General features: G+C 58.9%; 1 protein-coding gene across 1 annotated transcript; it reads left to right on the top strand.

Annotated features, from left to right (window-relative positions):
• Positions 1-6,987: 6,987 nt before the first annotated feature.
• Positions 6,988-12,161, top strand: BIRC7 (baculoviral IAP repeat containing 7). The gene is made up of 7 exons (XM_037983019.2): positions 6,988-7,992; positions 9,442-9,541; positions 9,935-10,016; positions 10,109-10,154; positions 10,703-10,774; positions 10,918-11,170; positions 11,862-12,161. The coding sequence occupies exons 1-6, from the start codon at positions 7,317-7,319 to the stop codon at positions 11,163-11,165; spliced, it is 1,224 nt and encodes a 407-aa protein (XP_037838947.2). The 5' UTR covers positions 6,988-7,316; the 3' UTR covers positions 11,166-11,170; positions 11,862-12,161.
• Positions 12,162-12,244: the final 83 nt, after the last annotated feature.

Genomic DNA, 12,244 nt, shown 5'->3' with positions numbered 1-12,244 from the left:
TTTTCCTTTTTTCTCTCTCTTTTTTTTTTAGATGGAATTTCACCCTTGTTGCCCAGGCTGGAGTGCAATGGCGCGATCTGGGCTCACCACAACCTCTGCCTCCTGGGTTCAAGCAATTCTCCTGCCTCAGCCTCCCAAATGTGTGGGATTACAGCCATGCACCACATGCCTGGCTAATTTTGTACCTTTAGTAAAGACAGGGTTTCTCCATGTTGGTCAGGCTGGTCTCGAACTCCCAACCTCAGGTGATCTGCCTGCCTTAGCCTCCCAAAGTGCTGGGATTATAGGCGTGAGCCACCGCGCCCAGCCAACAGTGGTCTTGGTTCTTTTTTTTTTTTTTTTTGATGGAGTCTCACTCTGTCGCCCAGGCTGGAGTGCAGTGGTGCGATCTCAGCTCACTGAAACCTCTGCCTCCCAGGTTCTAGCAATTCTCCTGCCTCAGCCTCCCAAATGTGTGGGATTACAGCCATGCACCACATGCCTGGCTAATTTTGTACCTTTAGTAAAGACAGGGTTTCTCCATGTTGGTCAGGCTGGTCTCGAACTCCCAACCTCAGGTGATCTGCCTGCCTCAGCCTCCCGAGTAGCTGGGATTACAGGCACACGCTGCCATGCCCGGCTAAGTTTCTGTATTTTTAGTAGACACAGGGTTTCACCGTGTTGCCCAGGCTGGTCTTGAGCTCCTGAACTCAGGCAATCCACCCGCCTCAGTCTCCCAGAGTGCTGGCATTACAGGCATGAGCCACCACGCCCGGCCAATAGGGCCTTTTCGAACTATGACAAATACACGTATTTGCGGATAAAATATTTTTCTTTCCTTGTTTGTCATGTGATGTTATGCCAGAGTCAGGCTGGCATTTGGGATCTTACAGTCTGTTTACTCAGTTTTTTTTTTTTTTTTTTTTTTGGAGACAGGATCTCCCTCTGTCCTCCTGGCTGGAATTGAGTGGCCCAGCTCAGTGCAGCCTGGGCCTTTCTGGCTCAAGCTGTCCTCCTGCCTCTACCTCCTGAGTGGCTGGGACCACAGGTACACACCACCACACCTGGCTGATTTGTTTTGTTTTGTTTTGAGAGATGAGGTCTCCTTATGTTGCCTAGACTGGTCTTGAACTCCTGAGCTCAGGAGATCCTCTGGCCTCAGCCTTCCAAAGTGTTGGGATTACGGGCGTGAGCCACTGTGCCCGGCCTGTTTTGTCAGGCTGAAGAGCTCCGTTTTAATGTTAATGCTGGTCAGTTGTTCCTGAACTCCAAAAGGAGGAGGGTCTAATGGGACCTGTCTGGTCCCCACCTTCCTCTCATAGCCTGAACTCGTTTTTCAGGTTTCTTTGAGTACCCTTGGCCAAGAGGGGGGTCCATTCAGTCAACTGCAGGCTTGGAATTTTATTTTTGGCTCACATATGGTGCCCTGGCTTACTCATTGCTTTAAATCAGAGGCCACTTAAGGGCAGCAGATGCTGGAAAAGGCCCTGCTGTGATTTTCCCTTTTCTGCCTTAGGGCCGGCCCCACCACGGGAAAGCAGTCGCCTTCCACCCCTTCCCTGAAACCTCAGAAAAGAGGGCAGCAGCAATGCAGCCTCACCTGGACAGACCCGTCCCCCAGATAATGTCTCCTCTAGAGATCATTCGAATTCCAAAGGGAATCATTTACAAGTTAATTCCTGTCTCTGGAGTCCCTCTGTTCTCGCTGATGATCATTCACGCCCCATCAAAAGAACCGTCCACACTCCCCATCTCGCCTCCCTGATGAGGACAGGCACAGGAGCACCGGCCTCCCAGGAGGTTCTCAGGCCATCGCCTTCCAGTGGCCCCACCCCACGCATGGGGAACATGTCTCCCCCCGCAGCGACGGCCGCTGCCTCCCTGGACAGGCTTCCTGGGTCTGCATCTCTGCTCTCAGCCAACTCATTGTGCCCCTCTCTGAGCCTCGGTTTCCTCACCTCTGAAATAAGCTCCGCGCCCATCTCAAAGGGTAACTGAGGAGATCACTGAGGGAATGTGGGTGATGGCCTTAGCACAGGGCTTGGTACACTGTCCTGGATGGGACCCTCCCAGGGAATCCCAAAGCAAGCTGACATTTAGCTCTCAGAGAGGAGACCACTCCTTATATTGCCTTATACTTAATTTCTTCTTTGCTGAAAAAGTAGAAGTTAAAAGAATAGGCAGAAGTGAAAAATCAAAAAATCGTAGACAACGGGGTGCCACATTTTGGGCCTGGTGTTAAAATGCAACTCCTGACCTCACCGCTTGTGCTATCTATAGATTCCAGACAGCATGTAAAAAAGCATTATGAAACTCCCCGTTCTGTTCTGTTTTGTTCTGATTACTGGTGTGTGCAGCCCCCAGTCATGTACCCCTCGCTTGCTCAATCAATCACGACCCCCCCCCCCCGCACAGCCCCTTTAGAATTGTGAACCCTTACAAGGGACAGGAATTACTTATTTGGAGAGCTCGATCTCTAGGATGTGAGTCTGCTGATGCTCCCAGCTGAATACAGCTCTTTCCTTCCACAATCCAGTGTCAGGAATTCTGTCTACGACTCCTCCTTCTACAGCTGGAGGGAAACCCTCTTCCTTCCCAGCCCCAGTTGTCTCTTTGTAACCATGATAGTTTGCTGCCGATGCACACACGTCAAGTCTGTATGCTGAGATGCTGGGCTGCAGCAGAGAAGGGGTTAATCATAGGGTCACTGAAGAAGTTGCTGGGAGGAAACCTCAAATCTATCTCCCAGAGGAATCTGGGGCTGGGGTTTGTTGTTGCTGTTGTTTGGTGTTGGTTTGGTGTTTTTTTGTTTGTTTTTTGAGACAGGGACCCACGCTGGAGTTCAAGGGCAGAATCACAGTGAAATGGCAAAGATTCCCTTGTCCCCTCGCCGGGCATGCAATGGGGGACTGGCTTGCTTCTTTGGTGCCCCACTGCTCAAACCCCTAGGGGAGCATATCGATGGGCAGGGAGCCCCACGGCAGCTTCTGGGGTGAATGTTGGTAGCTGAAGCCCCGGTGGGCATGTGCTACAGGGCACTCTCTCCGTTTAGCGTCTGTAGGCGGCTTGTGTTAACCAGCTCAGTTAGGCCTGTGCCTTACCACAAGGACAGAGGCCTGTATCCCGGGGTTCTTGCTGTACCGGAAGAATCGGATCACATGTGGGCTTGGAGAATGAGTGCAAAGTTTGATTGCGTGGAAGCAGCTCTCAGCAGATGGGGGAGCCAGAAGGGAGACGGTTTTCCCCTGGAGTCAGGCCTCTCAGCAGCCTGGGCTCTCCTCCGACCACCCCAGCCAAACTCTGCATCATTCCACCAGCCGATGGCCTGCCAGGGTCTCGGTGTGCTCTTCTGCCGGTGTGCTCCCCCCGACGGCCTCTCGACATCCAGCCGCTTGTGTGTTCTGCCGATGGGTTCCTCTCCATGTCCAGCGCTTGGGTTCCTGCCCACTAGGTCTTGGAGTTTCTATAGGCATAGGATGGGGGCGTGGCAGGGCAGGGTGGTTTTGGGAAATGCAACATTTGGACATGAAGGCAGGGTGTGTTGGTCCTCACCTAGGTCCGTGGGCACAGGCCTGTGGGTGGAGTCCTAGCCAGGGACCACGCCCTCCTCTACCCAGCACTTCCCTGCCCACCACTCATCAATAATTCACTGCAGCCTTGAACTCCTGGGCTCACGTAATCCTGCCGTCTCAGCCTCCACCGTGCCCAGCTACTTTTTTTTTTTTTTTTTTTTTTTTTGAGACGGAGACTCGCTGTCTCCCAGGCTGGAGTGTAGTGGCGCGATCTCGGCTCACTGCAAGCTCTGCCTCCCAGGTTCACACCATTCTCCTGCCTCAGCCTCCCAAGTAGCTGGGACTACAGTAGCAGTGAGGACGACCAGAGGTCACTCTCGTGACTATCTTGGTTTCCGTGAGTTTTTGTCACTTCTTTACTGCAACCTGTTTAATCAGCAATGTCTTTATGACCTGTATTTTGTGCCGACCTCCTGTGTCATCCTGTGACTTAAAACGGCTTCACCGCCTGGGAATGCAGCCCAGCAGGTCTCAGCCTCATTTTACCAGCTCCTGTTCAACATGGAGCTGCTCTGGTTCACATGACTAACAGTTTCACCTTCTGGTCAGAGCATTTGGACCTCCACAGGCTCTGACTCAGCCCTCTTATCCCAGGCTAATCCCATCCCTGTCCCATCCCTGTCTAAAAACCCCACTACCTTCTTTCTGAGAAAGTCGAGTTTTGTTTATACTAAAGTGTTAATGACTCACAAAGCATTCCCAGAGGAAAAGTTAACAGGAAGAGACTCTGAGGCTCTGGTGGTGAAAGGTCAGGCATCAGCCCTGGGGGAGATGTTTTTTTTTTTTTTTCTGGAGGCCCCTCCTGACACCCCCATCTCTACACAGGAATAGGAATGTGCCCAGCGGGTCCACCTATCTGCCCACGTGGCCCCAGTCTCAGGCTTCTTGGAGTAGAGCAGGGCTCATGCGTGTGGCACCCACACGCAGTTTCAGGCATGGACTTTCTCGGATGGCTGGGTGGCTTTGGGGGAGGTGGGAGCTGTTGGTGGAGAATGCTGAGCCCAGCCCTGACGATGGTCCTCTTTTCCTGCCTTAATAGGCTAGTCCTCACCACTGTGGGGGCCTCAATTTGGGGATATTCTCCTCAAACTCCTGCTGGTTCCGAATCTTGCAGGGAGACCAGCATCTCCTTAACTGCAAATCCCAGTCACTGCGGGGTCCCTGATGGGCCCAGGGCTTCCTTTCTTACTGACCTGGAGGCCTCTCCCCATGGCTCCCCATCTGACGTCTTCTTACCTGGGAGACTTAATTGGAAAGACTCACAGGGACCCAGGGGCATCACGGGGAGCCCTCCTAGGTACTGACAGATGTTTATTCATTTTGAAAAATGGGCAAATAGCAAATAAAGATGTTTAGGGTACGTTTGGAAGAAAATAGCAAAATAGTCACAGCAGTGCTTGCCGCTCAGTGGGGAGAAGGCGCATGGGTTTTCCCATCTTTTATTTGGAAATCATTGTAGATGCACAGAATTGCAAAGAAGCCTAGAGGTCTCCATGCACCCCATCCCCACCCCCACGGCATCATCCCACAAAGCTGCAGGGCAACTGCCAAATCCAGACACACACGCCCAGCACCCACAGGGATGGCTCAGACAGTGAACTTTACTTTGTTTATACTCTCAGTATTCCCAACACGTCTGGAATAGGCACGTGACCGTTAATTTTAGCTCCTTATTTCTTTTTATTTAATTAAATAAGCAACATATGGATACTCCTTGTTTTGAGAATTTTGGGCCGGCCGCGCACAGCAAAGAGGCTGAGCGCCCCTCGGCAGCTCCCTGCACAGCCACGCGCTGGGATGCGTGTGGCGATCACCCACTGGGTTTGGAGGTGCACAGGACCTCAGGGGGCGATCCCACCAGAGGAGTGGGGCTCGGCCTATGGCCCAGCTACCCCAAACTCCCCAGTGAGCTCCAGGGCCTTTCCTTCCATTTCCAGGAGTGACACCAACCTTGTCTCCTCTCCCAGCCCCAAGCAGTGGGAAGAGAGGGTCCCATAAAAGGCCATGGCAGTGGCCTGGGAGAGGCCACCCCTGCTGCCTGCCAACCTCAGAGGGTCCCCAGCTTGAGGGTTCCGAGCAAACCTGGGTGCTGCATGTGTCCCTCCTCTGGAAAGAGCAGGCTGGAGATAGTGACCCCTCGTCCCACCTCCCGGGTGCACTTCGGGTGGACTGGGAACCAGGCAGCAAAATCCACCCAGCTTGAGGCTTGCGTCCCCCTGCAAGGGCCCCAAGCCCACACCCGGGGTGTTGCTGAAGTGACCAAAGGTAACTGCTGTGCTGAGGGGGCACAGGAGGACAGAGAGGGGGTGAAGGCGTGGTACCCCGAGATCATCCCAGAAAACACGTTGGGAAGTTCTACTTTGTGTCTAGCCTGACTCCTTCTCCAGCGCCCAGGCCCTTTTACCGATAGACACAGCCCTCCCCTCCTATGTCCCTGAGCTTCCTGGTGCCTCTCCCTCTGCCCCTGGCAGCCCTGGCTTCTGTGCTGTACCCTCAGCAGGGCCTGGAGACACCCAGAGGCCTTAAGAGCCACACCCTTCACTTTGATTTCTGCAGGAAACGAGGTGGCTCTGGGCCTTGGATAGGAAAGGGTTGGGGGTCTCGCTGGGGCCCGGCAACACTGGCCTGAGTATGACCAGAACAGTCACCAGAGGCCTCCTGGGAGGGCGGGTGCAGCCCCAGTCCCCGCTGTGAGTAGGAGGAGCGGGGGCGGGTGTGAAAGTGTGGTGGGCAGCAGTGGGTCTATGCGGCTCAGCAGTGGAAAGTGAGCGGGCCAGGCTTCCAGGCGAGCTCAGGGATGGTTTTCACTGCACTAACCCTCTCCTGCCCGCCTGCACTCCCAGTGGTAACCCACGGCCCTGCAGTGTACGACTCCTCTTTATTCTTCCAAACTCTGTGAGCCTGCATGCTCCCATCCAGAACAGAACAGCAGGGGAGAGTGGCTGAAGGATGACGGGGGCCTTTAGGGCCAGCTGGGTGGATGAGCTGAGTCTGCTAGGGTTGAGGGTTCAGTCCGGGGTCGGGGGGCGTCAGTCGGGGGTCGCGGGGCGTCGAAGCCTGGGCCCCGTCCCGCCCAGGTGTCCCTGGGGTTCCTGTTGTGCCCCCGGCTTCTCTAGGGTTAAGTCCTCCTCCCCGGTCCCTCACTGTGGGGTTTGGCAGCATGGCACAGCTGTGGAGTTTGGACTGGCAGTCGGGGTCACAGCAGACTCAGGAGCTCCGATTCCGGGGCCAACACTGAATGCTCCTCTTCTGGGGACATCAGCGCCTCTCCCTTGGCTACTTGGGGAGGCTGGTATGGAGGGAAGTGGAGGGAGAAGGAGGAGGTGGAGGAAGACGTGGGGAAGTGAGGGGAGGTGGGGGGAAGGAGGAAGGAGGAAGAGGAAGGGGGAGGGGGGAGGGGGGAGGGGGAGGGTAGGGCAGCTCAGGCCCTTCTGTCTGCTCTGATCTTCATGGCCTGAGGACAAGAGCTGCTCCCAGACCTGCGGAGGCCCCTTGGAGCAGAGGGATGTTCCAGAGAACACCCGGGTGACCTGCATCCCTGCTCTGCACGATGTAGCACTAGGCCCCCGTGAGTCCAGCGTCACCCCTGCAAGGTGGGGGGTCCCGGCCCCTGCCTGGACAGGCTGCACAGCCCATCTGTCTTTACTTGAGCCTTCTCTGCTTCCAGAGGCTGCCCTGGGCGCCTGACCCTGGAACCTTCATCTCCAGCTCCCCAACCCCTCCCCCACAGCCCTGGGACCGGCACCAGCCTGGGGAGGGGTCTCCATGCTCAGTTCCTTCCCGTCTTGTTCAGAGAGACACTGCCTGCCCACGTGCCATCAGCAGGATCCACAACCCTGCCAGGGGCCCCATGACACGCCCCCGCTGCACAGAGCATGTGACCCCAGAGGCCACCCTGGCCCGTTCCAGAAAGTGGTGGGCCCTGGGATACTCCCCTCCCAGGGTGTCTGGTGGCCGGCCTATGCCTATCCCTGCTGTCCCCGGGGTGAGCCCGGAGGTCAGGAGCTCCAGAAGGGCCAGCTGGGCATATTCTGGGACTGGCCATCAGCCCCTATTTCTGCTGCAGACCTGGTCAGAGCCAGTGTTCCCTCCATGGGGCCTGAAGACAGTGCCAAGTGCCTGCACCATGGACCACAGCTGTGCCGCTGGGCAGCTGGTGACGGTCCCGCACGGGAGCACTGTGGACCCCGCTCTCTGGGCAGCCCTGCCCTAGGCCTGGACACCTGCAGAGCCTGGGACCATGTGGATGGGCAGATCCTGGGCCAGCTGCGGCCCCTGGCAGAGGAGGAAGAGGAGGAGGGCGCCGGGGCCATGTCGCCCAGGGGGCCTGCCTTCCCCGGCATGGGCTCTGAAGAGCTGCGTCTGGCCTCCTTCTATGACTGGCCGCTGACGGCTGGGGTGCCGCCCGAGCTGCTGGCCGCTGCCGGCTTCTTCCACACAGGTCAGTCCCGGGCGGGGGTGCCTTCCTGCTGTGGGCCTGGGCACGATTCTGGACCCTTCCAGCCCAGGGCTCTGCCTCCTCCATAGCATCCATCCCCCAACAGGAAGGGTCTGGCCGGATGACCGAGCAGTGGTCCTGCAAGCCCTTCAGTGCCCATGTGCTCCTGCCTGACACGCTCTCCCGGAGTCTCTGCTGGCCAAGTGTGTCAGACTGTGGGACATGAGGAAGGGCTGCCTCTGGCCATGGTCTGGGGGTCTCAGCTGTGGAGGCCACCAGCTTGGTGCGCAAGTACCTTTTTGTGATAGAAGTGGGTGGGGCTGACATTGCCTGGGGCCCTCACCGTCCTGCTGCTGGTCTGCACTCGGGGAGGAGATGTTTAAGGAACAGGATCAGGGTGACCAAGGCAGGCGTGGTCAGCTGGAAGGTCCTGGCAGCTCAGCCTGTGGGGAATTTCTTCAGGACCCAACCTGCAGCCACTGTCTGGTCTTCCCCGACTAAATCAAGTCCCCGGAGTACCTATCCTCGTCTTGGCCTGGGCCCGCTCCTCGGCCCTACAGCTGGGGACCATGTGGTCAGACCTGAGTTCAGGTCCCAGTTCTGCCACTTCCTGGCTGAAGGACAGGGCAGCAGGGCCCACTGAGGGCTTTACGAGTACTGGCACAGCCAAAGTCATTGTCAGCAGTGGGCTCTGGGGGGGCACCATCCTGGTAAGGCTGGACCAACTTAAGATGGTTGGTGGGGACAGTGGCTGGGACAGTCAGGAGTCGTGGTGTGAAGGGGCAGGCCTGGCTCACCCAACTCCCTGGAGGTCCAAGGCTCAGCAGGTGAAGGTCAGGCAGGAGGCATGGCAGGTGCAGAGCCAGGGCCTTTGGGGCTGGTCGAGGTCCAGTGCCTGATGCAGCCCAAACCTGTGATGTCAGTGGCAGGTGACATATTGCATGCCTGCCGATGAGGGGACGGGGCCGTCAGGAGGTAGAGCAAGGAGGGGTCCCCCACCCCCAAAGGGAGGCATGAGTTCCTAAAACCAAGCCTGGCCCCAGACTGGCCTTCTAGGGCAGCCTCCCTTCTTCCTCTCGCTGGGACTCATCTTGGGGAAGCAGAGGCCTGGGGAGGGGCCCTTCTGGCTCCTGAAGCCTCAGGGCTATAGATGTGCCAGGCCCTGGGGGGCCCCCACTGCTCACTCTGGGAACAATGCAAATGCCAGCTCAGTCCTTTCCTGAACATTCTCGCCCATCCTGGCCGGCACTCCAGATACCCTTGTCCCCTTTTTACCTTTGATGCTAGTGAGGTGCAAGTGTCCTCCCCCACCCACTCCCCTGCCCACCCCTCCTCCCTGTTGCCACCTGGGAGCTCCCCTCCAGTTGAAGCTCTCGCAGCCTTGGAAGGACACACCGGGGGGGAGCGGGCTGGGTGAGGCCTGGCTGGGGCCAGCATCTCTCTGCACCCCAGGCCAGCAGGACAAGGTGAGGTGCTTCTTCTGCTACGGGGGCCTGCAGAGCTGGAAGCGCGGGGACGACCCCTGGACGGAGCATGCCAAGTGGTTCCCCAGGTACCAGCTGTCCCTGTGGGGCCCCGGGTCTGATCACGGGTCAGGGGTGGGCCCCAAAGGGCTCTGTCGACCCAACACCAGGCCTGCTTTGCCTCCCTGACCCCACAGGGCACTGGGGAGGCCCCTCTGTGGATGGTGCTTCTGGCCGGCAGGCACCCACTTTTCCTGTGAGGGCCCCTGTTCGGAAGGGCTGCTGGGGGCAGAAGTGCCTCTCCTATGGGACTACCCTGAAGCCCCACGGAGGTGTCTCCAAGGCAGCCCTCCTCGCCCATGCCCACGGGCACTGCAGGGCGGTGGGAGGAGGGGGCCCAACCCCAACCCCTGGGGATCCAAGGGCTTGAAGCGGTCAGTGGGGGCCCTGAACCCCAACCTACATCTGTGGGGCATCTGCAGCTGCCAGTTCTTGCTCCGGTCAAAAGGAAGAGACTTTGTCCACAGTGTGCAGGAGACTCACTCTCAGCTGCTGGGCTCCTGGGTGAGCGCCACCTCCCCTCGGGGCTCCGGGCGGCAGTGGGGTCCTGCCCCTCCTATTTCCCCAAGGCACCGACGATCTCTGGCTCCTTCCAGGACCCGTGGGAAGAACCGGAAGATGCAGCCCCTATGACCGCCTCTGGTGAGAGCCAACACCCTACTGACTCCTTGGGCACCTGCAGCCTGTGCTTGGCCAAGGCCACGGGGTGTCCCCACCCTGCCAGACAGCAGGGAGAGTGACGGGCGCGTGACCGGGTGTGAGACTGCTGCACACTGTGGGTTGGCTTCATGGGGGCTGTGCCGTGTGAGGTGGGGCGGGGCGGCAGGGGCCTCTGCCAGTGCCAGGTCCCCATTCTGTTTCTCTCCCAGCTCACCCCCTGGGCACAGCCCATTGCCCCTTGCCGCACCACCCCCAGCAGTGCCCAGCACACAGTGTCTGCAGCCACTGCCAGATGGGCTGGATGTGCAGAGGGCCTTGGACAAGGGGCAGGCTCTTTGGTGGCCCCTCCAGGAAGCCTTTGGATCCTGTTATGCTGTGGGAGGGGTGGGAAGAAGTGTCGGGAGCGGGGGTACTCTGCAGTCCCTCCACTCCTGGCCAGAACTGGACCCCACAGGCTGCGGACCTGTCTCTGGGCCGGCCCGGCTTCCCCTTGGGAGCTCGGCCCTCAAGTCCATCCTAACTGTCCACAGTCCCTGCCCCTGGGGACCCTGAGCTGCCCACGCCCAGAAGAGAGGTCCAGTCTGAAAGCGCCCAGGAGCCAGGTGCAGGCCCGGGACCCCCTGGGGTGGGGGCTGGGACAGGGGAGGGCTGATGGCACCTGGAGAGCTGGGTAACGCCAATCTTCCACGGGCTGCAGAGGGCGGGGGCCAGGGTGCAGGCACACTTTGCAGGCCTGTCCTCCTAGGGGGAGCCAGTCCAGCCCAGGCCCAGAGCGGGTGGTGGGTTCTTGAGCCCCCAGGAGCCAGGGACGTGGAGGAGCAGCTTCGGCGGCTGCAGGAGGAGAGGACGTGCAAGGTGTGCCTGGACCGTGCCGTGTCCATCGTCTTTGTGCCATGCGGCCACCTGGTCTGTGCTGAGTGTGCCCCCAGCCTGCAGCTGTGCCCCATCTGCAGAGCCCCCGTCCGCAGCCGTGTGCGCACCTTCCTGTCCTAGGCCAGGTGAGCGTCCCAGCACCACGCACAGCCAGCCCTCCTGCGGAGATGGCCCTGAGCCGGCTGTGCCCGGCCCTCCTGAACCCACGGCAGGCCCTTCCCGGGTGGCATCGTCAGCCTGTCCTTACCCCGCTCACCAGGCCGCACTGATAGCACCCATCAGTCTTACTACCTGCCTGGACGCTTAGGTTGGGGCCTGGTCCTTCTCAGCACCACGCCCTGGCAGCCACCGCAGCTCTGCGTTAACTGACGCCTGCTGGCTCCTCTCGGCCTGGATTTTCTTCAGTGGTCAAGGAAAGCCGGCTTTGGAGGCGTTTGGGGAAACAGAGTGGGCCGGTTTGGGCTTACACAAGCGAGACACCAGCCTGGCCTTAAACTGGGGCCAAGGCACAGTGGGAACGCCTGCACGGTGGGAACTCCTGCGCGGTGGGAACTCCTGCATGGGAAGGGGGCGTGTGAACCTGTTCTTAGAGAAGTGGGTGGGATGCCCCAAGCTGGCCGAGGGACAGGTGCTGTGACTGCCTCGGGGCTCTCCAGGGCCTCTGTAGTTACCCCCGGGATGTATCTGAAGATCTTCTGGCGGGGACAACATAGTCAGGCAGGGAAGTCTGGCAAAGGGAAATCTCGTATCTGAGGCCCCTGGCTCAGTGGGCCCCGTTGGTAGCCATTGACTCACCCACCCCTCCTCTCCCTCTAGGTACCGTGGTCGGCCAGGTGGGCTGCAGAGTGGGCTCCCTGCCCCTGTCTGCCTGTCCTGGACTGTGTTCTGGGCCTGCTGAGGACGGCAGAGCTGGTGTCCGTCCAGCACCCACAAACCCTGATTCCCTGACCACCGTCCAGGGTGGAGAAGGAAGCCCCTGCTTGGCATGGGGGACGCCTTTACTGTACCTGTTTGGATGCTTCTGAATAGAAATAAAGTGGGTTTTCCCTGGATGTACCGAGCAGCCTGTTCCAGACCACGAGCTGCCTCCCCACTGGCCCAATCTAACACAGGTCACCACCTCTCCAGGCCGGCAGGGCAGCACCTGCCCAGGTCCAGCCGGCTCCGGGCTGCTCCCCAAACTTCTCGCACTCCCGCGG

This window comes from Chlorocebus sabaeus, chromosome 2, assembly GCF_047675955.1.
Source record: "Chlorocebus sabaeus isolate Y175 chromosome 2, mChlSab1.0.hap1, whole genome shotgun sequence".
Lineage (NCBI taxonomy): Eukaryota > Metazoa > Chordata > Mammalia > Primates > Cercopithecidae > Chlorocebus > Chlorocebus sabaeus.
The sequence above is the reverse complement of the archived record's forward strand: the minus strand, read 5'-3'. Positions and strand labels throughout refer to the sequence as shown.